General features: G+C 50.6%; 8 protein-coding genes across 8 annotated transcripts; 2 read left to right on the top strand and 6 right to left on the bottom strand.

The window, feature by feature from the left end:
- Nucleotides 1-693: 693 nt before the first annotated feature.
- KD926_010300 (uncharacterized protein) lies at nucleotides 694-3,308 on the top strand (the record flags this gene model as incomplete). Its single annotated transcript, XM_053095773.1, has 3 exons — nucleotides 694-817; nucleotides 922-1,267; nucleotides 1,472-3,308. The coding sequence occupies 3 exons, from the start codon at nucleotides 694-696 to the stop codon at nucleotides 3,306-3,308; spliced, it is 2,307 nt and encodes a 768-aa protein (XP_052959958.1).
- A 73-nt stretch (nucleotides 3,309-3,381) lies between these two features.
- KD926_010299 (allantoate permease family MFS transporter) lies at nucleotides 3,382-5,331 on the bottom strand (the record flags this gene model as incomplete). Its single annotated transcript, XM_053095772.1, has 5 exons — nucleotides 3,382-4,024; nucleotides 4,158-4,429; nucleotides 4,583-4,683; nucleotides 4,758-4,853; nucleotides 4,947-5,331. 5 exons carry the CDS (start codon nucleotides 5,329-5,331, stop codon nucleotides 3,382-3,384), a joined length of 1,497 nt encoding a protein of 498 aa, XP_052959957.1.
- Nucleotides 5,332-6,509: 1,178 nt separating this feature from the next.
- Nucleotides 6,510-8,268, bottom strand: KD926_010298 (putative MFS sugar transporter; the record flags this gene model as incomplete). The annotated part of the gene is made up of 5 exons (XM_053095771.1): nucleotides 6,510-6,910; nucleotides 6,969-7,489; nucleotides 7,541-7,778; nucleotides 7,835-8,175; nucleotides 8,234-8,268. The coding sequence occupies 5 exons, from the start codon at nucleotides 8,266-8,268 to the stop codon at nucleotides 6,510-6,512; spliced, it is 1,536 nt and encodes a 511-aa protein (XP_052959956.1).
- Nucleotides 8,269-10,929: 2,661 nt separating this feature from the next.
- On the top strand, nucleotides 10,930-13,096 carry KD926_010297 (uncharacterized protein; the record flags this gene model as incomplete). The annotated part of the gene is made up of 5 exons (XM_053095770.1): nucleotides 10,930-11,326; nucleotides 11,399-11,821; nucleotides 11,875-12,697; nucleotides 12,761-13,013; nucleotides 13,085-13,096. The coding sequence occupies 5 exons, from the start codon at nucleotides 10,930-10,932 to the stop codon at nucleotides 13,094-13,096; spliced, it is 1,908 nt and encodes a 635-aa protein (XP_052959955.1).
- A 171-nt stretch (nucleotides 13,097-13,267) lies between these two features.
- On the bottom strand, nucleotides 13,268-14,041 carry KD926_010296 (uncharacterized protein; the record flags this gene model as incomplete). The annotated part of the gene is made up of 1 exon (XM_053095769.1): nucleotides 13,268-14,041. The coding sequence occupies one exon, from the start codon at nucleotides 14,039-14,041 to the stop codon at nucleotides 13,268-13,270; it is 774 nt and encodes a 257-aa protein (XP_052959954.1).
- Nucleotides 14,042-16,523: 2,482 nt separating this feature from the next.
- KD926_010295 (mitochondrial import receptor subunit TOM22) lies at nucleotides 16,524-17,442 on the bottom strand (the record flags this gene model as incomplete). Its single annotated transcript, XM_053095768.1, has 3 exons — nucleotides 16,524-16,577; nucleotides 16,830-17,119; nucleotides 17,331-17,442. 3 exons carry the CDS (start codon nucleotides 17,440-17,442, stop codon nucleotides 16,524-16,526), a joined length of 456 nt encoding a protein of 151 aa, XP_052959953.1.
- Nucleotides 17,443-17,811: 369 nt separating this feature from the next.
- On the bottom strand, nucleotides 17,812-19,581 carry KD926_010294 (mitochondrial-processing protease subunit alpha; the record flags this gene model as incomplete). The annotated part of the gene is made up of 2 exons (XM_053095766.1): nucleotides 17,812-19,407; nucleotides 19,483-19,581. 2 exons carry the CDS (start codon nucleotides 19,579-19,581, stop codon nucleotides 17,812-17,814), a joined length of 1,695 nt encoding a protein of 564 aa, XP_052959952.1.
- A 466-nt stretch (nucleotides 19,582-20,047) lies between these two features.
- Nucleotides 20,048-22,208, bottom strand: KD926_010293 (acetoacetate--CoA ligase family protein; the record flags this gene model as incomplete). The annotated part of the gene is made up of 2 exons (XM_053095765.1): nucleotides 20,048-21,907; nucleotides 21,987-22,208. 2 exons carry the CDS (start codon nucleotides 22,206-22,208, stop codon nucleotides 20,048-20,050), a joined length of 2,082 nt encoding a protein of 693 aa, XP_052959951.1.
- Nucleotides 22,209-23,164: the final 956 nt, after the last annotated feature.

Genomic DNA, 23,164 nt, shown 5'->3' with positions numbered 1-23,164 from the left:
TACCATGTTCTTATTCCGGGCACCGTGCCCGGGATCAGGGACGACCGCCCACTGCCGGCCACTACCCGCGCGCCACGACGCGTCGCTGGTGGTTGCAGATGAGCTGAGGTTAATTTTTCGGTCGGGCGTCTTGAAACAGGCTATGTAAGCGCTTCGCAGTCATGTGATTTTTATCCCACTGTCACGGATTGTGACCTTCGTGATACCCACGGGAGAGATTCCCGTACCTACACTAACGGTGGCTCTGTACGGGTCTGCTGGGTTCCCGGTCACACACAAATTGATAGGATAGGTCATGGAGATTAGCAGGACCTCTGCAGATGGCATTAACTTCTGCCTGATCCACAGGCTCTGCTTTTTGACTGCAGCAGCTATTTAAAGCGCTAAAGTCATTAATTCTAGAAAATCAAGTCTGTATACGTGCATAAATATATCTTTTTGTGCACCAACACTCGCTAATATTACGTACGGGTTCCAAAAAGGCCTTCTTTCTCAGAACAAGATAATAGCTGCCTAATGTATTTTTATTTCTTTTGACATTCTGCTTATTCTAGGCAGCACCCAACAACGTGCCTTGTACTTTCTATAGACATTCCATGTGGAGTCACGAAAAAGTGCAGGGATGTGTGTCCCTCGAGCGAATGAGGGGTCAGTCCGTCCATCTGCAAGCCGCCCAGCACTTGACAACCATCCATGATCCATCCCACCACTCCATATCAAGTCCCAACTCTGAGCACCATCAAATTCAATTCACCCGTCCGTCTACAGTCCAGCTCGATAGATGCGATGCTCCGACCCAAAAAAGTTGCCATAATTGGTACGTGTACCCCTCCCTCCCTCACCTACCTAGGTACTATCTACCTACCTACATAAACAGACAACCCCCACCCCCTTCCCTCAGAAAAATTAAGATAATTATAGGCGCGGGACCCTCCGGCCTCGTCGCCCTAAAAACCCTCCTCCATAATTACCCCGAAGGCACTTTCTCCGCGACGATCTTCGACAAAGCGCGATCGATCGGCGGATTATGGCCTTCTACCAGCAGTAGCAGCAGCAGCAGCAGCACTCGACGGACGAATCAGGATGGGGATTTAGCAGCGGCTCGCGGGTTGATCGATCCGATGATGCGGACGAATCTGAGCCGGTTTACGGTGGGGTTCTCGGATTGGGCCTGGGAGTCTGTGCTTCGTGAGGAGGGAGGGGGTGTGGTTCCAATGTTTCCGCAGGCGTGGCAGGTGGCGAGGTATCTTGGGGGTTATGCGGGGCGGTATGTTAAGGGGCAGAGGGATGGGGAGGTGAGGCTGGGGTGTAGAGTTGTTGGGACGGTGAGGGAGATGGAAGGGGATAGGGCGAGGTGGATTGTGCAGTGGGTTTGTGAGAGGTAAGTAGTTTAAGGTGATTTGTGTTGGGTTAGTTGATGGGACTTGAGGTAGAGGGGAGAGAGAGGATGTTGGCTAACTGTCGAGTCTAGGGAACATCAAAAGGAAAAGGAAGAGAAGGGTAGCTCGGCTGAGACTGAAGAGCAAGAACTGCATTCGGAAGAATTTGACTACCTCCTCGTCGCGTCGGGATACTTCTCGAGACCGCATATCCCCGACATTCCCGGACTATCCGACTTCTCTGCCCAGACTGTCCATAGCTCATCTCTGCACAATGAAGGCGACATGCAGCGGCTTCTCGAGCGAGCAGGCTCCCAAGGGGGCAAGTTAATCGTCATCGGAGGGAGTATGTCAGGTGTCGAGACGGCGTCTGCGCTAGCAACGCACTTGTCATCGATGAACTTCACGCCGGGGGTATCTTCCCAGGCTGGAAGGGCATACGAAGTGCACCATATATGCTCGCGGCCATTCTGGACAGTGCCGTATTATCTCCCGCACACAACGCCACAGACAGATACGCAAGATGGCAGCATGCAGTTCCTGCCCCTGGATCTAGTCTTCTATGATTTGTCGAGACGCCCTCCTGGACCGATTGAGTATGGGTTCGGTCCTGCCTCGGCACAGCAAGTGACCAAGGTGAATCAATATTTCCAGGCTCTGCTGGGAAGCGACTACAAGAACGTCGGAGAGAAGGTGTTCAGTTTAGATAATGGGGCGAGTGAACCAATCCAGCCATCATGGATCGGAATCGGAGACGACTATGCGGAATATGTGCGCTCAGAGTCTATCCGTACGACCATCGGTCGAGTCAGTGCCGCTCATGTCTCTGAGACCGGCAAGGCGAGAATCAATATACAATCTGCAGACGGTAACACCACCTCCTTAGATGATGTCGCTGCAATTATAACGGCGACGGGATTCGCGCCGTTCTCATCCCTCGATTTCCTACCTGCTGATGTGCTCGCGACGCTGGAGTACTCGGCAACTGATGCATTCTTCCCAGTCGTTCTTGACGGGAAAGGAAGCACGAATGCCCAGCTACCAGACATTGGGTTTGTAGGGTTCTACAGAGGACCCTATTGGGGCGTGATGGAAATGCAAGCGCGAAACGTCGCAGAGGGTTGGTTTCGATCAGAGTCAGAACCGGAACTCTCTTCAGCCGAGATGGTGGAGAAAAAGAGGCAGGAAAGACAGACAGTTCGTGACTTTCGCAGAGCCGGATCGACCCTGCAATTTCCCATGGGTGACTATGTCGGGTTGATGGAGTCGTTTGCTAGGGACGTGCGAGTGTCTCGATCTCCGCTGGACACTGGGGAGTGGCCTGGTCCGGTGATCCCGGCTCGTTATACGAACGAGAACTGCAAAGAGGACAAGAGCATGCATAGGGAGGCAGCAACCACGATCAACTCACTACGAGGAACACTTTTTCCCGAACCCGGATCGTCTAGCTTGGCTATGGCATCGGCGACATTCAGAGCGCTTCATGGGACCTGGCGGTTCACTCGGACTTCCATCAACGAGGATCGTATTTCTGGAACAACGACCTTCCATCCCCGGTATCCGTCGAGTCAAGAGTACGAAAAAGAGTACATCAGCGAGGAACGCCTGCAGAGCTCAGATGAGATAGCTAGGTCAGTTTATCGACTCGCTAGGGAGGGCTCAAACCCGCATATCGGCATATGGGATGTCGATCTAACTGTAGATCCCCACTCGGCATCTCAGTTCTCCCATGGATTTTGTCTCGCACCGGCACAGCTGGACAAAGACAGCGAGAAATATGTGGTGCATGCCACTGCAGATGCAGATGACCAGGGTCCTCGATACGAGTATGCCTTCCAACTGGAGGGCGTGACTATCTCATCTTGGACGTGTACGGTGATTGGCACGAACGGATCTACCAAGACCACGACCGTCTATACTCGACAGTGAAATAAATACATCAAACTCAATCATACCGAACCAACAGCCCCCAAAACAACCCACACCCCCCCTCCAAATATCCCTAATAAGTAAACCGAAACGCCGGATACCCATCACCCAAATTCTCCACCTCTTCCCTCGGCAAACTATACCGATAATCCCTCCCCCCACCCATCCTCAACCGATTCTCCCTCACCAAATACGCCAAAAACACCGCACACGCGATCCCACAAATCCACGTCATCCCCAAACTGACCCCATACCCAGTGGTATACGCCGGCGCCTCCTCCTGATAGAAGATATTACTCGCAACGAGACCCCCACAGTTCCCAAGCCCGATCTGCATCGCCGACGCCACCGACTGCTTATAGTGACCCGCCATATTATTGCTCAACCAGCCCATCAGGATTGGTTGCGTCAGGTACCCGCCACCCGTGATGGCTACCAATGCGAAGTACCGCGCCCCGACGGGTACGCGGGTCTGGCAGAGCAGGATCACGTAGCCTGTCGTGGCGACGAGACAGCCCGCGAGTGTGAAGGCGTATCGGTGGCGGAGGCGGTCGCTGACCCATGCGGCTGTTAGCGTGGTTACCATCGCGATGGCGTAGATCGGGATGCTCATGACTTGAGCGCGGACGGCTGTCCAACCCATCTGGTGGAGGATAGTGGGTGCGAAGAACGAGACTGCGTAGCCGGTGTTGACGATGCCGAAATACATGATGGGACTGCATTGAGCAAACAGATTAGTCTTTCATCTTCAACTCCCTTCCTCCTTCTATTTAGCCCCCTCATCACCCCCTGAATATAAATCCCCAATAGAAAACGAAGGGGGAGTAAAGGAAAAGGAAAGTTAATTACCCAAGATACACCTTCGGATCCGAAAACACCCTCTTCAACGACTTCCGATCCAACCGATTCATCCTCGCCGCGCCCTGATCCTCCGCCAAACGACGAATCAGGAGAGCACGCTCAGTCTCTGTCAAGAACGTGGCTGACTCGGGCCAATCGACGATGATGAACTTGGCGGTGATGGCGAGGACGACGGTGGCGAGGCCTTCGATGATGAAGATCCAGCGCCAGCCGCTGTATCCGGCTATGCCGTCCATGTTGTTGATGGCGTAGGCGAGGAGCTGTTTTATTTTTTTTTGGGTGGGGATGTTAGCTAGAGGGGTTTATATTGCTAGGGTTGGGTTTGGGGTTGGATAGAGGATCCTCCTTAGATGTAGTGATAGGTAGTGGTAGTGGTAGTGATAGGCAACCAAGACGGACAGGGCAAGACGTACGCCGCTAACCGCACCAGCACAGATACTTGCGCTGAAGAAGACGTTCAGACGCCATTGGAGTTCATGACGACGGTAGTACATGTTGATGAGATAGACGCAGCCTGAGTCATTCCAAACAGTCAGTTAGTAGATCAAACATAAATGAATATGGTATAGTGAAAGGTGAGTATCATACCCGGCATGAACCCAGCCTCCAATAACCCAATAATAACCCGACAGACAACCAGACCGGCAAAACTACGCGTGACACCTTGACAGATCGTCACAATGCCTAAGTCCCCCGAGTCAGTTCGTAGTTAAAAAGCAGGCAGGCAAGCAACCCCGGAACACGGAGCATGAATGAATGAAAGTAAGCAAAACCCACCCCATCCACAAATAATCCCACTCAACCACCACGACGGCCTCATCCTCTTCAGCAGCATATTACTCGGCACCTCGAAGAGGATGTACGGAATAAAGAAGACAAACAGCGCCACGTTGTACTGGTGGCCAGACATGCCCAGATCCGCTTCGAGGCCCATCAATCTGGCGTTCCCGATGTTGATGCGGTCGAGGAAGGCGAACATGAAGAGGAGCGTGAGGATCGGGACGACATGGAGGTCGCATTTCCAGAGAAGGCGCTTTTCGGCGACAGGGTCGATGGGATCGTTGTTGTGTGACGGCTTGAGGGTGAGGGCGATGTCTTCGATGGTGGAGGATTCGGGGGGGTCTTTGGTGTGGTTGGGGTTGGTGGTGGGTAATAGAGGCATCGTTAGTAGTATGGGATGTTTAGATAAATGCAGCAGATGGAGGTAGAGGAGAAGCCGAATCTTCTGAGAGAAAAGATCTGGTAATAACTATATTAAGTACTAACTTTTGCCTGCCCCGCCTTGTGTAACTTAAGAGGTTCAATTAACAGGTTCTTATATATTTCTGGCCTTACTCTCCTGCATAAATTCACCCCATCCCCTCTTTGGATAAAGCCTTGGAAGGGACTGTCCCCGCGATCTACATCAATTCCGCCTTGAAAGCCGAGTTTCCGCGCTTACAGTCCGTGTCGAGTGGTAGTTACCGGGTATAAAGGATTGAGTTTCGTTGTGGCGGCGGGGAGAGTTGATCGAGTTTGCGTGCAGTGGTATCTGAAGGTACGCATGACCCAGCATAAGTTAAAAGGAATGCATCTGTCAAGCATTTGCCCGCTCGAGTTCTATTAAATAGTCAGGCCCAGCTGGAGGGCACCCTACAAATGGAGCTCTGTACACGCGTGCTGTGAAGATGCACACAAACGTGCCCACAAGGACCACCAAACAAGCCATACATTGAATCACAAACCAGTTAAAAACATAACTCAATATACAACTCTAGGATCTCGACCCCGTCAGTCCGTTTTCATCTCGTATAGCAAGGAGAGTTCCCGGACCTCCCGGTGCGGAGGAATTCCACGTCCTGTCATACCTGAGGATGTCGATCCTATGCTAGTATGTGGAAGGATGCAGGAAGCTAGCGAGTCAGGACACTTTCCTTGGCGAGGGCGGAAGAGGTTCCGCCTCGTAGGTTCATGCTGTTCTCTGTAGGAGGAAGAAAGGAGGCTGGGGTTGGTTAGATTGGCTCACTTGTCTGGAGGTTCTTCGAATGCAAGGACCCTGTCTAGCATACGAGTCAAGTATGGTATGTTAAATTGAATTTCTAGGCTGGACTTTCGCGATGGAACAAGTCAGCGTGCTCGGGCTCCACGTTCCCCGCATTTCTCCGCAAGAACATTAGAATCCGGGGTAGACTCCACTTTACACTGGCCCCTACAGACCTACACATTTGTAAGTGAACCAGGATAATATTATTGATAGACTTCATATTATATAGCACTTGCAGCACTATATGCTCACTACTTTGAACACATACAACGCACCCTTGCGTCTGGTATCGATTACATGCCACAGGGACCCCAAACTCACTTGTACCGCTGAGACGCATCCTCAACGTTGACGGCATCCGCTTTCTCACCACCCGCTTCTTGCTGGTGGACAGCCATTTGCTTCTCGTTCAGGATATAGTCTTGACCTTGCGTGGCGTGGTTGGCGCCGCCGAACAGGGCATCGATTTCCTCCAGAGGGACCTGCTTGGTTTCCGGGATCAAGAAGAACACGAACACCGCCAGGAGGAAGTTGATACCGGCAAACATGTAGAAGGCATAGAATCCCTCGTTGTCGAGGAAGATGGGGAAGAATTGCTGGAAGATGGCGTTGGCGACGTTCTGCGTCTGCGAGGCCATGCCCACTGCCTGGGCTCGGACGTTCATGGAGAAGATCTCCGAGGTCCAGATCCACACGGTCGCACCCCAGGAAGGCTTATCTGTAGCTCTGTTAGTAGGTTGCTCTCAGGGGGAATGTCAGATATCGAGCAGACTTACAGAAGAAAATAAACAAGAAGAGTAAGAACACGATGGATATCCCGACTGGTTGCGTTTTGGCTCCATCCGGTGAAGGGGTTTCCGTCTCGACAGCCGCAACGATGATCATACAAATACCCATACCGATACCACCGACAATGAGAAGGAACTTGCGTCCAAATCGATCGATGATCCAAACGGCGTTGAGCGTGAAAATAATACCAAAGGTAGCGTTGAGAGCATTAATCAGAGCGATCTGGCCGGCGCTGTCGAACACCTTTTGGTAGATCTTGGTCGAGTAGGTGTTCAAGGTGCCTTGTCCGGTAATCTGCTGGCCGGCATTCAACACAAGAGCCAGGGCCATTCGCTTCCGCAAAGACCCATCCTTCCAGAGCGCGGAATAGCCGCTAGAAATAGCTTCTTTCTCGTACTCAATGGCCTCTCGGATTTTGAGAAGCTCATCCTCAACCTCCTCTTCGGTTTCTCGGACTCTCATAAGAGCAGCACGGGCCTTTTCAATGTTGTTACCGCGTTGGATAAACCTAGAAAGTTGTCAATAGTTGATTCGATCAACATAATGTTTTCATTCTTACCATCGAGGGGAGCCAGGAATAGTGGGCAATAGAGCAAGAATCAAAACCGGGACAAGGAGCTGGAAAATCACAACCATCTTCCAATCCCATTCTCCTAGATTTTCCTTATGCTCAGTACACCCATAGGCTACCCAGAAGCAGATGAATGATCCAACGGAGTAGAACATCTGCCAAAAGGTCATGATCTTTCCACGAATTTCCGCTGGCGCCAGTTCACCGATGTAAATCGGACCCGCAGCTGCAACCGCCAAGTTAGCTGGTAGCTCCAAAGCGTAAAAAGGCAACTTGACTTACTCAAGGCAATTCCTTGACCCACACCAATGATGCATCGCCCGGCAAGGAAGCATGCGATGTTACCACGAGGAGCCCAGGTTTGCATGAAAGTGGCAGCGATCACCAGGACACATCCTGTTCCCATACCGAACTTGCGACCAAGAAAATCGGCGATGGGTCCTCCCAGGAAGAATCCACCGAAAATGGCACCCACGGTGTAGGCCGTGTTCACACCACCAATCATATTTGGACCAGGGTTATTGAAGTACTCCACCCAGTTATCCGACCCTTGCACCGAGTTGTATACGGACGCATCGTACCCATAGAGCACCATGCATGATGCCGCAACCAGCGAGATGAACCTATACAAGATCGAATCAGACCTGAATGCGGGGAATATGAAATGAACGGTGTACAAACCAGTTATAGGCTCTCTTGGATGTTAGAAATCCCATTATGTGCGCTTTACTCGTGCCTTAACTGTACAGTCAGACCTAACAACACAGAAAAAAGATTATAGCAGAATGTTCAACCGTATTATAGCTTAAAAAAGAAAAAAGCAAGCGCAACGAGGGAAATGGGCACAAAATGGGCCAAAGAGACACCAGTGCTGCGATGTCTAGGAATAGATGGGTATCAATAAACCCCAAAAGATGCGAGCAGTACGAGACATTCACGAGGGAGCAACCGTATATTAAAGCTAAGCGAGCGTTCGCTACAATTTCAGTCATCCAGCCACGCTGAAAGCCAAGAGACACCAAGGACTTGCCTCCCCGGTGGCACTAACATCCTAGCTTGTTCGTGGTAGCGGTCGAGCTTTCGGCTCCAACATTTCTGACTGGTGGGGTATCTGGGGTGAACCGAACCAAGCCAGATATTGGGACCTCCATTACGGGGGCCATTGCAGGGCATCGTGGTGCCATGGGGTAACCTGGGGTGGAGATTCGAGGAAATTCTGGCCCGGCGACAGGAGCCCACTTGACGGTTTCCACGAATCAAAGGCAGATATCACAGGATGCAAAGATAAGGCCGAATCCACCAATGGAAAAGGAAGGTGGAGTCGAGCCTAGAATCCAATTAGTTTCCTGGGGTGAGAAAGTCTGGGGGGCCGGGGAAGAATGGGGAGAGAAAAGAGGATCAGGACTTTAGAATAGTTAGTTACCTACTGTCGAGGAGAGTCACGGGATGGGATCACATGTCCGCGGACAAGCCTCGCCGAGTCGTCTTCTTTGCCGTGTGCTTCTTCGCCGCCAAGGACGCCTTCTAAGCAATTACACGCGATATTTTCAGGTCATCGGAAATTTTGTCGCCCAGCTTTTGGATAGGGCTGTTAGAGTGCTCCGAATGATGACTGGCTGACCGCTTCTTTTCCCTCTTTTCATTTCACTACATCTTTTTTTCATCTTCTCTCGGTTTGTCTCGCCCTGTCCAGATTTCGGAAGGAATATATCAGCTCAAGGTCTAGCCAGAAAACTTGATCTTATCGTCAGTGACAATACGAAGGACTTGCCACTCACCTACATGTTTGTACACCGTACAATTTCAAAAGGGGCCAAGAGACTAGGCTTTCTTTAGCCTAAAATCTGCACGCTAATTGTTCGGTTTTAACCGACGTGAGTCTCGCCACTTCCTGCAGGGCATCTGTGCGAGTTCATCTCCCAGGCCAATTTGATTGACCTCCGAGGACCATGCGCATACAGTTTCAGGAATTCATCGTGTTGAGAGATTCATCAGTGTTCTCAATGATTGTTGCGAATAGTTGGCCACCAGAAAGCATCCTAGCCTAATCCCTCTTTTGCGATGACGCTAAGTGTTCCGTTCGCTTGGTAACACGTCTCTGGGCGAACCGACAGGCTCTCCGCACCGCAATATATGGCTCTGTTGCTGGACTTGTCCTCTCAGGAAATCACAGAAGTGGCAGGAATCGAGACAAACAAGCAGATATTAGAGATAGGAGCGAGATCCCTTTTCTTATTCTCTTTTTTGTTCCCAAGTGTTCAAAAACGGACAGATAGTACTGCAGGAGCCTGCCCTTGAAACTTCCCAGCTCCAGGGCCGTCAGGTTCATTATCAAACCTGAGTGGTCAAAACAAGATCCGATGGAACCATACGCCACAAACCCCTACGAGATGACCACTTTCTCGTAGAACTTATTCATTCCAGGCAATTCCGCACGGAGAACAAACTATTTGATCAATTTACACTTATACTCCTACGCTTTGCTACCTGTATCATTCACCATCGCGAATTCGATTTAAAGTGAGCACCAAGTCTCCAGATAATCGGGATTTAGTGGGCTATTTCAGTTGAGAGAGCATCACACCCGAGTGTAGTAGGCTTTTTTTTTGGTGCATGCGATATGCTAATACGTAGCAATCGAGGGGTAGGGAGTGTCGAGATTGTGGCATTCAGCTATAGGAGACTAAAGTGTCATTTTCTCAATAATTCTATGGACTGAATCCTATGAAGCCATTCTAGATGTAATTTGAAAAATTGACCTCGCTATCTAGCTGATAATATCCATGATAGAAGGAACCTTGATGGGCATCATCCACATTGTCAAAATCCATAACATCCACGACGCACGGGACTAGAAGAATCGACACGATACAGCCAACTTATGAGGGGGAATTGAAAGACAAACGAGTCCAATAAATTTGTCTAAGGGTAATCGGAAATAACGAACAAGAAACCGTTGTCTCTTCCTTACTATCACTCATATGGCTCATTAAACCAGTCTATGAGACCGATGTGAATAATAATCGCAATCCACAGCAACCAGGAGACAATCAGATCCTCACTCCTCCTAGACAGAACGTCAAGAATTTCCATCTTCTCAAATAATTTCATCTACTCTCTGAATAAATGATAAGACCTCTAAGTGACACCCCCCAGTCCACTGAGGATACTATGACATCACGTGCCTTCGTGACACTGGAACGCGATCTTATCGCGATCTGATCTTCCGCACCGCGATTTTCATCCGTGCCCCTCTCTACCTACATTCCTCATCAATCCTCCCCAACCCAATCCTCAATTTACACTTGACATAGAATCAGACGCAATCACTCTCTTATCTTACAGCAAAACCCGTGTTCATACATTCCACCCCACAGATGCCCCGCACATACGGCAAAGCGAAACAAACTCGGCTTTCCTTCGCGCCGATAGCCTTACCGACCGATGACGATGAAAATGACGAAATGGCGCGCGAGGCGACTTTGAAATATGGGCATCCGTCCAGGCCTACGGTTCCGGCTACGCGCTCGAAAGTGAATATGGGTTCTGCGCGCAAGGCTTCTCCTGATCCGTTTGTGGTGGATAAGTCTACAGAGAACGGTGAGGTTCCGACAGATGAGTCTCGGAAACCTCGGCGCAAGAAGGACAAGAAAGCGAAAGAGGCGGAGAAGGAGAAGGTGAAAGACGAAGTGAAGGTGAAGGAGAAAAGTGAGAAAGGCGATAAGAAAAAGGACAAGAAAAAGAAGCGGAGGGAAAAGAAGGAAAAAAAGAGCCGTACGTGTGCTACAATACATTCTTTTATTTCAGGAAACGAGAAGCGCTTGCTAAGCCACCAAAACTCGACAGGCAATCCTTCTCCGCCCCCAAGTGAAACGCCCGAAGTTATATCCCCGGCCAAAGAAAGCAGCGATAGCGACCTGGAGATACAATCAAGCGTGCGCAAAAACAGAGCCGTCAAGCGGAAAAGGTCGCCTTCCCCGGAAAGTTCGAGCCCTCAATCTCCGACCCGTGCGGGCCCTTCGGCACAAGAGGACAATGATGAGGAGGGTGTGGTGGCCCGGCCTCGTCGGAAGTTGCGAAGAGGTCCAGCTCAGCCCGCAACGATCGTTCTTGATGATAGCTCGGACGAGTCGGATGAGCCTATTGTTTCGTCCCCGGTAAAACGGCGTCGCCGCAACATGAGCGTGGAAGAGCCTCAGACTCCGCGTCGCAACAGGAACCAAGATCAACTTGATCTAGAGGAGGATTTGGAGGACCTTCAGGATTCCGGTGAGTAACTATAATCTCTGGCAACGATTGTGCTCAAACCTGACTTGTCGAAGTTGTCACACAATCTCGCACTCGAGGCCGAGTCGCAAATTCGGCTAGGGCACAGAGACAAAAGCACTTAGAAGCACTGCGTCGACGCAGAGCCGGTCAGACAGAGACAGATGAAGAGCAATCAGAACCGAAGCCAGATGAGACGGAATCATCCGAAGATGACTCGAGCGAAGCCGAAGACGAAGAGGAAGAAGCTGTTCGACAACCCCAAATCCCTTTCGCGAGAGAAGACAGCGACGTCGAGTCCGAGATCGCCAGCAACGAAGACCTCGACCGCTATGACAAAGACTTTGTTCTCGATGACGATGACGACGACAAACTCGGTGTCCCCGCCGGCCTCGACGAAATGCCCATCGAGTTCTCTCGACACTCCTATAAGCAATTGAAGGATTACTTCCAAGACGCGGTGGAGTGGATGGTGCTGAATCAGCTCTTCCCCGCGTTCCCTCGCTCCAGCGCCATTTACAAAGTTGCGTTCGATAAATTGGAGGACGAGGTCAAGGGTCGTACCGGCTCCCAACTCATCTCTTCTGTCTGGAACGCCGACTTCTGTCGGGCCCTCATGGCGCGGCCGCATCTCGAAGAAACCACCTTCCCTACCACCGAGAACCATCCCTGTGACGCATGCAAACGATCCGGTCATCCCGCATCTGCGGATCTCAAATTCTACGGCAAAGTGTATTCCCTCGACACTTTGGAACCGCTCGCAGATTCAGACAGCGATAAGGAACAGTCCGACGATGAAGAGGAAGAAGACGACGGTTTAGAAAGAGACAGGGACGGCCACGTCCTACCAGACGAAAACACCCGCTTCTATCTCGGAAGGTAACTTCGTTTCCCTACCTATACTTCTCACTCTTACTTACACTTACATGTTCAAACCCCCAGACACTGCAAAGGCCGAGCCACAATGGCTCACACGCTCACGCACTGGCGTTTCCACCTCAACGAATGGGTCGTCGACCACCTCGCGCGTGTAGGACACGTCTCCGACGAAAAAGTCCTCGAACGCGGCCACTGGAGCCAGAAACGCAAAGCCAAATACGCCAGCGAGGCGTTTCGTGATATGGTCGAGGGCGGCGAGGTCAAGAAGCTCTGGCGAGACTTCCATATCAACTTGAGAACGGCGAGAGAATCTACGGTATGTATACATTCCTTCTACTCAATATGCGTGATTTCATCCAGGTGCTAATGTCAATCCGTGCTATCTAGACTCTTGGATGAGTTACCTGCATATTGAGGATTTTGGTTTCGTTTACTTTTGTTTAAACTGCGTTGCGTGATACCCTACCGAAGTCTCTTTTTGTGGTTCATTTGGCGATTGCATGCTTTGATATGGGGGCTTGGTCTATTGGCGCGTAATTCAATTCTTGTTTTATCCGCATATAATCAAGATCAGCTAATCCAATCATCCCAATCAAAGGGGTCCGCCTCGACACATCGCACCCGATTGCGCTTCCCCAAATACTGCCACCCTTCCAATGCCTCTTCAAAATCCTCATCCGGCGTATCGCTGTCTATAAATTCAAATATTGGCTCCAACAATACCTCTTTTAATTTTGACTTCCCATCCCCTCTATTTTCTGAAAACAGCCTTATCTTATCCATATACTCTGCAAACTTCCAGTCCTCGCCCAGCTGATGGTCCGTGTCAAACGAGTATAGAATCGCCAAAGATTCTAAACTCCACGGCAACGATTCCAAGCAAGTCGAGTGAACGGACGGCCCCGTTCCCAATAGTAATTCATACTGGATGGCCAATTTCCGCAATCTCGTCAACGGTGCCAGAGACGAGAACTCAGAAGAGATTTCGAGCATCGACTCCCTCGGCCCGGTGAAATTGGCATGCCAATTAATTGTTATACAGAGCTCTTGAAGCGTAGGCACCTGGTGCAAAGCAAGCGCTAGTGCATGGAAATCGAACCTCCAAGGCTCTGGAGCAGGGTTCTGCCACCTCTCAATAACAGTCAAGCTTTTGAAGGGGGGGCTGAATTCGTAGTAGAGGGATTGAAGGTTCGGAGTGGCGGAGAGAAGCTCCGCAAGGGTGTTGCTGTCAATGAGGCTGTTTTCGAGACGTAGAGAGGTCAGAGTTGTGGCGTTTGGTCGGGACTGGAAGGCAGAATTTAAGCCAGCATGCTGGTCCCATTTGAAGCCGGGGTGGTAGGGCATTATGTCGGTGATGGACTCAATGCGAGGGAGGTAGAAAAGTGTGGGGATGAGGTTGCGGTCAAACCAGCGATGTTTGGCGAAGACGTCTACGACAATGGGAGCGTAGGTGACATGTTTGAGATTGGTGAAGACGATGGGGGACCGCTCGGGAGGTGGTAAGTGGGATTAGGATTGGAGATAGGAGATAGCACACTGAGTCAAATGAAAGAGGCCGAAGTTTGAGGCGTGGAAGTCAACGTCCAGGTAGAGGGATTTGAGGTTTGGCATAATTGATAGAGCCAGGTCAATGATAGATGTTACATCTCCATCGTCCAGGTTACTACGCCATGTGCTCGCACCTGGAATGTGCGCATTTGGTAGTCGCTCCTTGAGAATTTGCGCCTTTAACTGCCGGAGGTCGTCCTGGCTGAACTGAGGACACAGACCCCAGTAAATTTGTCGATCGCCTTCTCTGACTTCCCAGTGAATCTCAAATATGTGGACGAGGGTTCGTCAAGATCAATCTAACACAAGAGTCCGCACGAGAAGGCAAATGCGCCGGTATAGATATATAGGAGACTCTTCGTGTTTGACGAATCGGATGTCACGATATAACCGATTGATATAAACCGGGTACAGACAACGACAGGTGCAAGCAACGTTTTTCAAGTCATTAGAAGAGACATAATCAGCTATTTCGTAGAACAATTCTAATGGAAGATTCATGTTGACGGAGTTATCAACCCGAAAGCGTGGAGAGCAAGTTATATAGAAAAATCAAAATGATCAAATTGATGACTCAGGCCAAAACGGCTGCCTTCCGACCAGCAGATCTCCAGAATAGATAATACCGTGTCTCTATAATCATTCACATTCCATTATTCAGAGATCAATATAAAGTAGATAAACAATGGACATGACGAATCGAACTGAAAGAAATAGGACTCGGTTGGTTGCAGGTAGTCCAATTTGTATCTCTTTAGACATAGCCAAACCCATTCTTAACATACCCATCAAGACCCAGACCAACAATACTAAGGCCTGTCCAACCATTCAATTAATATGCCACCAAAAGTCCCCTTTCTCATTTCTTCATCTTGCCGCACAAAACCCCATTTCTCCTCCCCAGGTCCTCCCACTCTTCCCACGCCGTTGCAAAACCTTCACCCGGTGTAGTTTCCTCGGTTACGAATCCATACACTGGCGCCATGAATACCTCTTTCAATGCCGACTTTCAATTCCCCCTACTTTCTAAAAACGGCCTCATCCTATCCACGATCTCTGGAGCATAATAATCGTCGCATTCATCTTCCCAGTCTAGAATTGTCAAGGATTCTAAACTCGGTGGGAACGAATCTAAGTTAGAGGGGTCTTTGGAGGGGTCTTTGTAAAACATTCCCCATATTAGAAGTGGAAGCTGAATGGCCAATTTCCGTAATCTTGTCAACAACGCTAGGGACAACTTCAGCGCCGGTGGGTGAGTATATACTGGCCATGAAGTATGGTGGCAGATATGAAGCTCCTGAAGGGCAGGCACCTGGTGCAATGCAGACGCTAGAATCGAAAAATCAAATTGATAATATTCAATTCCCTGAAGCGGTTGAACCCATGCATACATGGAGAGGGTCTTGTAGGCGGGGATGAATTCATAGAAGAGTAATTGGAGGTTCGGGGTAGCGGAAAGAAGTACCTTAAGCTCGTACGCCCCAAAAAGGCTATTTTCAAGGCGTAAGGAAGTTAATGTCGTCGCGTTTGGTCGTATTGAAAGAGAGAGAGGGAGATAGGAAAGAAGAGGAAGAGAGGAAGGGCCGGTGAATGAAATACCACCCAAACCAAAAACCAAAAGATCATCAAACGGAAGACTCCAGCCAAAACGACAGGCTCCGACCAGCACGGGACCTTGAGGTGGAATGTATCGTCTCTAGAATCATTCACATTCCATTATTCAGAGAGATTGAGATCAATATAGAGTAGATAAACAATGGACATAACGAAACGAATTGAAAGAAATAGGAAATCACTTATACAAATACAGCCATTGCCCGAGGTCCAACACGCCAGCCAAACCAGAAGGCATGAGAGGAAAGAAGCAAGTCAGATAGACCAAAGACTCCGAAAGAAACAGGTGGGCGGGGATACCATATCCATGACCATCGTGTCCAACCTGCCATTGCCCGAGAAAGACGCAGGAACATCCCACCCGAAAATTTTCTTGTACATCCTTTTTGTTTCCCCAACCAGACTACCATGCAACGCTGCAGTAAGACAAATGCTCGTTGGTGCTTTTTTGGGATTTTGTTATTCTTTTAATATGATTAATCTTCGGTTCGTTGAGTATTGGTCCCAGTCGACTAGTACAGATCTGCTTTAGGCAGATGATGACGTCGTATGCGAGACAACAAAAGCAACAGGCGGCTTCGGACAAAGACAGTAGGTGATGGCGAGGTATAAAGGTTGATCTTCTTCACCTGTTGCGATCTTCATCTTCGATAGGAAAGTTCATTTACAAAGTAGGCTGGGCCGGCTTCTCTTCCGTGGGAGCGCCGGGCGTGAGCATCTGCAACGACATATTTGTTAGACTCCAACCGCGACCTATTTAACGAAAACACGGCACAGATGGCATAGAACTGCATTGGCAGCGCTGAAAGTCGCGTGTTCCGGTTTCTTGGCGCGGTGTTGTTGACGGAAAAGTTTTTTTCACGTCATCCCCATCATCGGGCGCACGATGATAGCCACCGCCAATGATACCGGAGCAGCCGAGTAATGCCAATAGTGATGACGCGAAATAACACATTGTCTGTGAACATACCTCGTTGGCACCCTTAATCATGCCCTGCTCACGCTCCATCTGGATGTACTGCTCTTCCTCGGCATAGGCGAGGGCCCATGGGACACCGAGGAGGAAAGCACTGGTGCTGATGATCCACAGCGCCTTGCCGCTGAAGGAGACTGTGGACTTTGTGAAGGAAGTGACGGAGGAGACGGTGTTGTTGACTGAGCGACGGGCGGAGGGGGGGATGATATCTTTCAAGGCCGACAAACGTTCGTACAGGCCCTCGTTCTCAAGCTCGATCTCTTCATCGTTCGAGATCTCGGACTCTGCAGTTCATAGCGATTGTCAGAAAAAGAAACTTTTATGATTTCATCAACGTAATTGAGGGTATGTATAGGTAGGCATGGATCGGATGTTGGAAAAGCATGATATGTCGCGGATAGGAATAGCGATGTTGGGACGTGAATCGAAAATGAATGAAAGGCGATATGATTGCCCTAGGTAATTCCATCGCTCCAGGACTGCCAGGATACTAACCGGTGTCAGTGTAGTCTTCCTCGTCATCCGAGTCCAAGAGGACGTTGTTCTTGGTGGTCTGGGGCTTCTCCTGAGCGAAATGCTCATCCTCGACTTCGGTAAGCTTGACCATTGTGACGGTGGTGAATTAAAACGGGAGGTGGAGGGTCGACGAGAGGGTTGGGGTGATCGGGGGTCGTGGTGGAAATGGAAGTCGAGAGGACGGAGAATGATGGGTGACGGCGGATTTGAAGTTCGTTCCAACTTTTTTCCCGACCCAAACGCGCCTAAAGCGGCAAGGAGCTTCGGCCAACTACAGAGCGTCATTGCGACCGCCTCATACCTCAATAATATCTCAGATCTAATATCATAATAAATCCGCTTAATTACAGGGAGAGGAGAAAATTAAAGATTCTCACGCCAGTCGTCCTCCCCAATTCTATAGTATACATTCCAACAAGTACAATCGTGTGTCTATCTGCGACGCTTCCATCTCCAAGATTTATCTCCGGCCCAACTTCCACCGCGCAATGCGCTCCTGAATTTCCTCCCAAGGGAATGAACGAAGCTTGTAGCCTTCCAGTTCACCTTCCTGCAGCACCACAGTCGGCTTACCGGTACCCTGTCCCTTGTTCTGAACATTGCCTCCGAAGACTTGTCGTGCCACCCGGCGCAGATCTTCCACGGTCAGTGCCTCGATTTGCTCGCACATCTCCTTCACGCCGACCTTGCGACCGTGGACCTGGACCTGACGGCCGAGATCTTCCAGCTCAACCATACGCGACTCCAGATTCATAAGGAGGGAGGAGCGCAGCTGGTTCTTCGCCCGGTTAACCTCCTGAGGTTGCAAGGACGCAAATCCGGAGTCGATGGTCAGCGACTGGAGTTCGCGGCACATAACCTCAAGCATCTCCGTAGTGCGGGTCGGGCTGCAGGATGCAGAGATTCCGAAGATTCCGCTGTCGGTATAACTGTGGTTGAACGCAATGCAGCTCTCAACCCATCCGTGCTGGTTGAGCACGTTTGTGTAAAGACGAGAATACATTCCCTTGCCGGGACCGCCAGCAGAGAACGATCCGCCTCCTCCGAGAAGGGTTTGAAGAGTGGCAAGAGCATAGATATCGGGGTTGGAGATAGGCAAAGCTTCGAAGGCGAGGTGGATATGGCTCAACCGAGGAAGCATGGGGTTCGCGGGCGGAGGGATCGGCGGAAGAGAAAGGAAGCCACCGGTGTAGCGCGAAGGACTCGTCAAGTCTGATTCCGATGGCGTGACGGCCTCGTTGGAGCCAGATGTGGAAAGGTTCTTCAGGAAGGGTAGCTTAGAGAAGAGACTAGGCTGCGCCTTCTGGGAGGCAGCAGGAGTCGAGATAGTGGATGTGGGAGTAAACTGCGGAACAGTGGGCTCCTGGCCTTCTGACAAAGTGGTGTCAACGCCGCTGCCGGACAAGCTAGGGCCTTGATGACTCTTCATGTCGCCGAAAAGCTGCTCCGTGAGGCCAACAGCCGTCTGGTGAGGCACGCCGGCAAACGCAACGACCATCCGCTCGGGGTTGAAGAAAGTCTCGCGATACTTTTCGACAACGGCCTTGTTGATTGCTCCCAGCCTCTCTTCCGGACATAGCAGAGGGTTGCCCAGTGTGTTATCCTTGTAAGCCGCCATGTGGACCAGCTCGGGCAGGATAAGCTCCGGTTTGGCCCAAATCTCTCCGATCTCATATTCGGCCGTGGCCAATTGCTGAAGGACTTCCTCCTCAGTTATGAGCGGATCACGGATCGTTTCCGCCAACAGGCCGAGGGTTGTAGGAACGGCGGAGTTAAAGCTAGCGGACTGATACATCAGCGACTCGCGGGAAGAAGCGCACTGAATGTTGCCGCCCAGATTCTCGAGAGTCTCAAGCATCTCATCACTGGAGCGCGTCTTTGTCGACTTGAAAGCCAGTCGATCCATGATGTGGCTCACACCCCGCAGACTCTCGTCCTCATATCGGGATCCAGCATCGATGTAAACGCCGACGCCGGAGAAGGGTCCGGGCAAAGATTCGGTGGCGACGCGAATGCCGTTTGGCAGCGTAGTGATCTGTTCAAGCTCGGCGGGATCCTACCAGAGGTAAATCTTTTGTTAGATCAAGAGAAACCCCAACAAATCATGGCCTGGGTGTTCGGTTTGGTTTACCTTGGAGCCGGCCTCAGTAGCAAAGCCTCTCGACACCGAACGAGGCACGCGAGCAAGTGGCTTTGCGGACTCCACGGCCCGTAAGACAGAGCGACGCATTGTGATGGTTTGATATATGAAATGTACAGGTAGGTTCAAATCAAATTGGTCATCCCCGTCTGGCGAGAAGAAGCTGGTTCTTGGAGGTTTTGGTCGCAAGGATTTGGCCCGGAGACTCGGAGTTCGCTTATCTAATCAGGTGTCCGCGCGTGAATGGGAGCTCTGGTTTTTGGCCAGTGGTTTCTGGGCTTTGGAGAGCTAATTAACTAATAATAAATGTAATCAGATGTAGACCAATGGTTTGAAAAATCATCAGAATCAATTTTGATTATCCTGCGGTGGCAACAAGAGTAGTGCATTCTTTAATAATCCGAGATCTAGAATCGCCGTTGACTAATTCTCCCCAAATCTACCATTTGGAAACCAACTTCTATCCCATACCAACCTATCTATCAATCTGTCAGGACTCTACACGCCAAAATGTAATCTCAGTAATAACAAGATAAGGAAAATCCAAAATTGTACTCTACAGATGCTCTGCCGCCCAGGAACGATACCAGTCAAGACAAGAGGCATTGGCGACACTCGCTCCAATCTTGATATTCAAACCACACACGATCTGCTTCACGGAATTTTCCACCTTTTTGCCATTGGACGTCACCGGGATCTCGGGGCAGGCATCCACTATGCCGGGGACATGGCGAGGACTAAGCTCCTTGCGGATTGTTGCTTGGATCCGCGCTACTAGGTCCGAAGAGATAGAAGTAGATGATCCAGCAGGCGAAGCCAGTTTTACAAACAAGACAACGGTTTCATCTGTATCAATTCCATCACGTCTTCTTCCCACACAGAGGGAATCCTCAACCTCATCCGCAAAGTGCTTTAGAAGGATATTGTATATTTCTGCACTTCCGAATCTGACACCGGCCGGTTTCAGGACACCATCACTTCGGCCCAGCATGGTCACACCCCCAGTTTGCGGGTTCAGGCGCACGAAATCGCCGTGGTGCCAGATTGACGGTCCAAAGACGTCGAAATAGCTTTTGCGGTATTTTTCTGCTCCGACAGGACCGGGGGGCCAGAACATCACCGGCTGCGCAGTGAAAGGCTTCGTGCAGACAAGGTCGCCGGGTTCGCCGGAGGCGCTTATATCATTGCCAGCGTAGTCATACACAGAGACAGCCATTGCGAGGCAACGGCACTGGATCTCGCCTTTGCAGACGGGAAGAATGGGGCAACTGCCACAGAACAATGACAGGATATCTGTGCCTCCAGTGATCGATCCCAGCATGATATCGGGATGGATGGAGGAGTAAATGTACTCGAATGTGGATGGGGCGAGAGGAGAACCCGTGCTGAAAATTGCCCTCAGGGACTTCAGTGTTACTGGGCGATGCGGGTGCGTCCTGGGATTGAGGGACGCTTGTTCTAGAACAGACAGGTATTTTGCCGACGTTCCAAAGTGGGTAATTCGCAACTCATCTATCAGTCGTGGCATAGCCATCTCTCCGTTTCCTCCTTCCGCGTCGAAAGGTCGGAACGGGGAGCCGTCATAAAGAACGATGGTAGCGCCACTGGCGAGTGCCGAAACCAGCCAGTGCCACATCATCCAAGTGACTGTCGTGAAATAAAACAGACGGTCTCCCGGGCGTATATCGCAATGAAGCACGTGCTCCTTCTTATGCTGCAACAACGTTCCGAGAGAGCCGTGCACGATGGGTTTGGGTGCCCCCGTTGTACCAGATGAGTAGAGAATATAGACTGGATGGTCAGGGGGAAGACTTGTAAATTCAAGAGGAGCGGAAGGATTGCTAGCTGAGGAGAGAAAAGTGTCGTAAGTAGACACTTTCGCCTGCGTCTGGGGGACTTCCTCAAGGTTGAATCCATGAGACTTCACGGTCTCGAAAATGACCAACACTTGCAGCTTTGGAAGCTCGGGAATGATCTGCTGGATTTTGGTATTTGTCCCGTGCACTTTGCCGTTATATAGAGACGCATTGTCTGCGAACAAGATTTTGGGCTCTATCTGACCCAAACGCTCCAATACTGCATGGACGCCCGTATCAGGGGACACGCCTGTCCAAAAAGCTCCGATGGAAGTGGTCGCTAGCATTGCAATGACCGTGTTCGCATGATTTCCTAAAAATCCCGCCACTCGATCCCCGGGTTGCAGACCGGCTTCCTTTAGTGAATTGGCGCATCGCCGCACGCGATCCCGTAATTCTTTCCACGAGATGGATTCCCGATCAACCTCGGTAGCGGCGATGATCGCGATGGCATTTTCATCGGGCGATGAGGCTGGGTAAAGTAGATTCTCGGCGAAATTGAGTGTGCTGCCGGCGAAGAAGTTAGGCCTGGGAAAGAGAACCTGTTCCGAATCCAGCACCTGCAGGGACATTAGATGAATCCTTGACCTAATCTTGCAACCACGGCCCGAATGCTGCCCCTCTGTGGGGACTACTCACTGCATTATACTGACTGTGAGCCTTAATAGCAGTATAATGCCACACATGCTCCCAGAACTTGGCAGGCTCCGACACGCTCCACTGCCACAGGTCGTCGTAGCTGGTCAGCGACGTTCCGTAGGTTTGGTTGGACTTTTGTAGGAAGTCATAGATTTGCGTGGTATGCGGAGCGGAGTGGCGCCACAGTTCTTTCGAACTGGGAGAGGTATCAATGAATGGCATTGTCACGACTGTCTGGTCGTTTTATCAATCGGCTTCTTTCTTAATTTAACTAACAGATCGGAAGATAATCGGTCAATTTGCCCCCTTAAAGCAGGGATTGAGGGGCACGGGCCGAGAATATATACTTCCGTTGTCAGTGACCGACGCCGAGGCAACGTGATGGACCTTCCAGGAATATTTGAAGAAAAAAAGCACACTAAACTAATGAGGGCCCGAATTGCAGGTGCCGACGCATTTTTAAATTTGAACTATCAACTAGTCAGCGCGGTAGTCAGCGCGGGAATCCAGCAAGGCGAGTTCCCCGACTCTGGAGCGGAAAATTCCGAGATGGCGTTTGTTGGGAGTTGGGAACTGGGGAAGTTAAGGTATCAAGGCAGGGACATGGGAGGCAAGGGCGGGCCTGTCAGGACCACAATCCGTTCGAATGGAAGGCACTCGAAGATGGCCTGAGGCATGACTTCAGAAGTCATGCCTCAGGAATCAAAAAAGCTGCCTGATCAGGGGCAGGGTACCTTGCATGGAGGTCCGCTCACAAGTTTTATGCTGGACCGGTCCAGGGGGTGGTAATCTTACCGTTCTGTGACCACTTCCCACAGCTGATCAGCCGCTAAAATACGGACACACGGGAGGTGGATACCACATCATACCATTAAAATACCGCATGGGTCGCCCGCTCCACTCTTTTTTTTCTCTCTTTTCTCTTTTTCTTGCTTCTGCTCTCTCGGACCCAGTTCCATGTCACGATCCGGATCCGGGCTCGATTTCATTCAAACATTAATTTCTTCCGTTCTTTCTTTCTTCCTTCTTCCCTGAACCTCAATTGCTGCTTCAAACGCAGGCTGCGTCCTTCAATTTAGTACCATCGAGGTTCGCCCGTCGGTTGCGACCCATTCTTCGTTGCAGGGCTCTGTGCCCTCCCCAACGTCCCTCCACGTGCCGGGCAAATTACCAGTACC

Source organism: Aspergillus affinis, assembly GCF_023601865.1.
Source record: "Aspergillus affinis strain CMG 70 chromosome Unknown NODE_7_length_541545_cov_85_609384, whole genome shotgun sequence".
In the NCBI taxonomy this organism is placed as follows: Eukaryota; Fungi; Ascomycota; class Eurotiomycetes; order Eurotiales; family Aspergillaceae; genus Aspergillus; species Aspergillus affinis.
The sequence above is the reverse complement of the archived record's forward strand: the minus strand, read 5'-3'. Positions and strand labels throughout refer to the sequence as shown.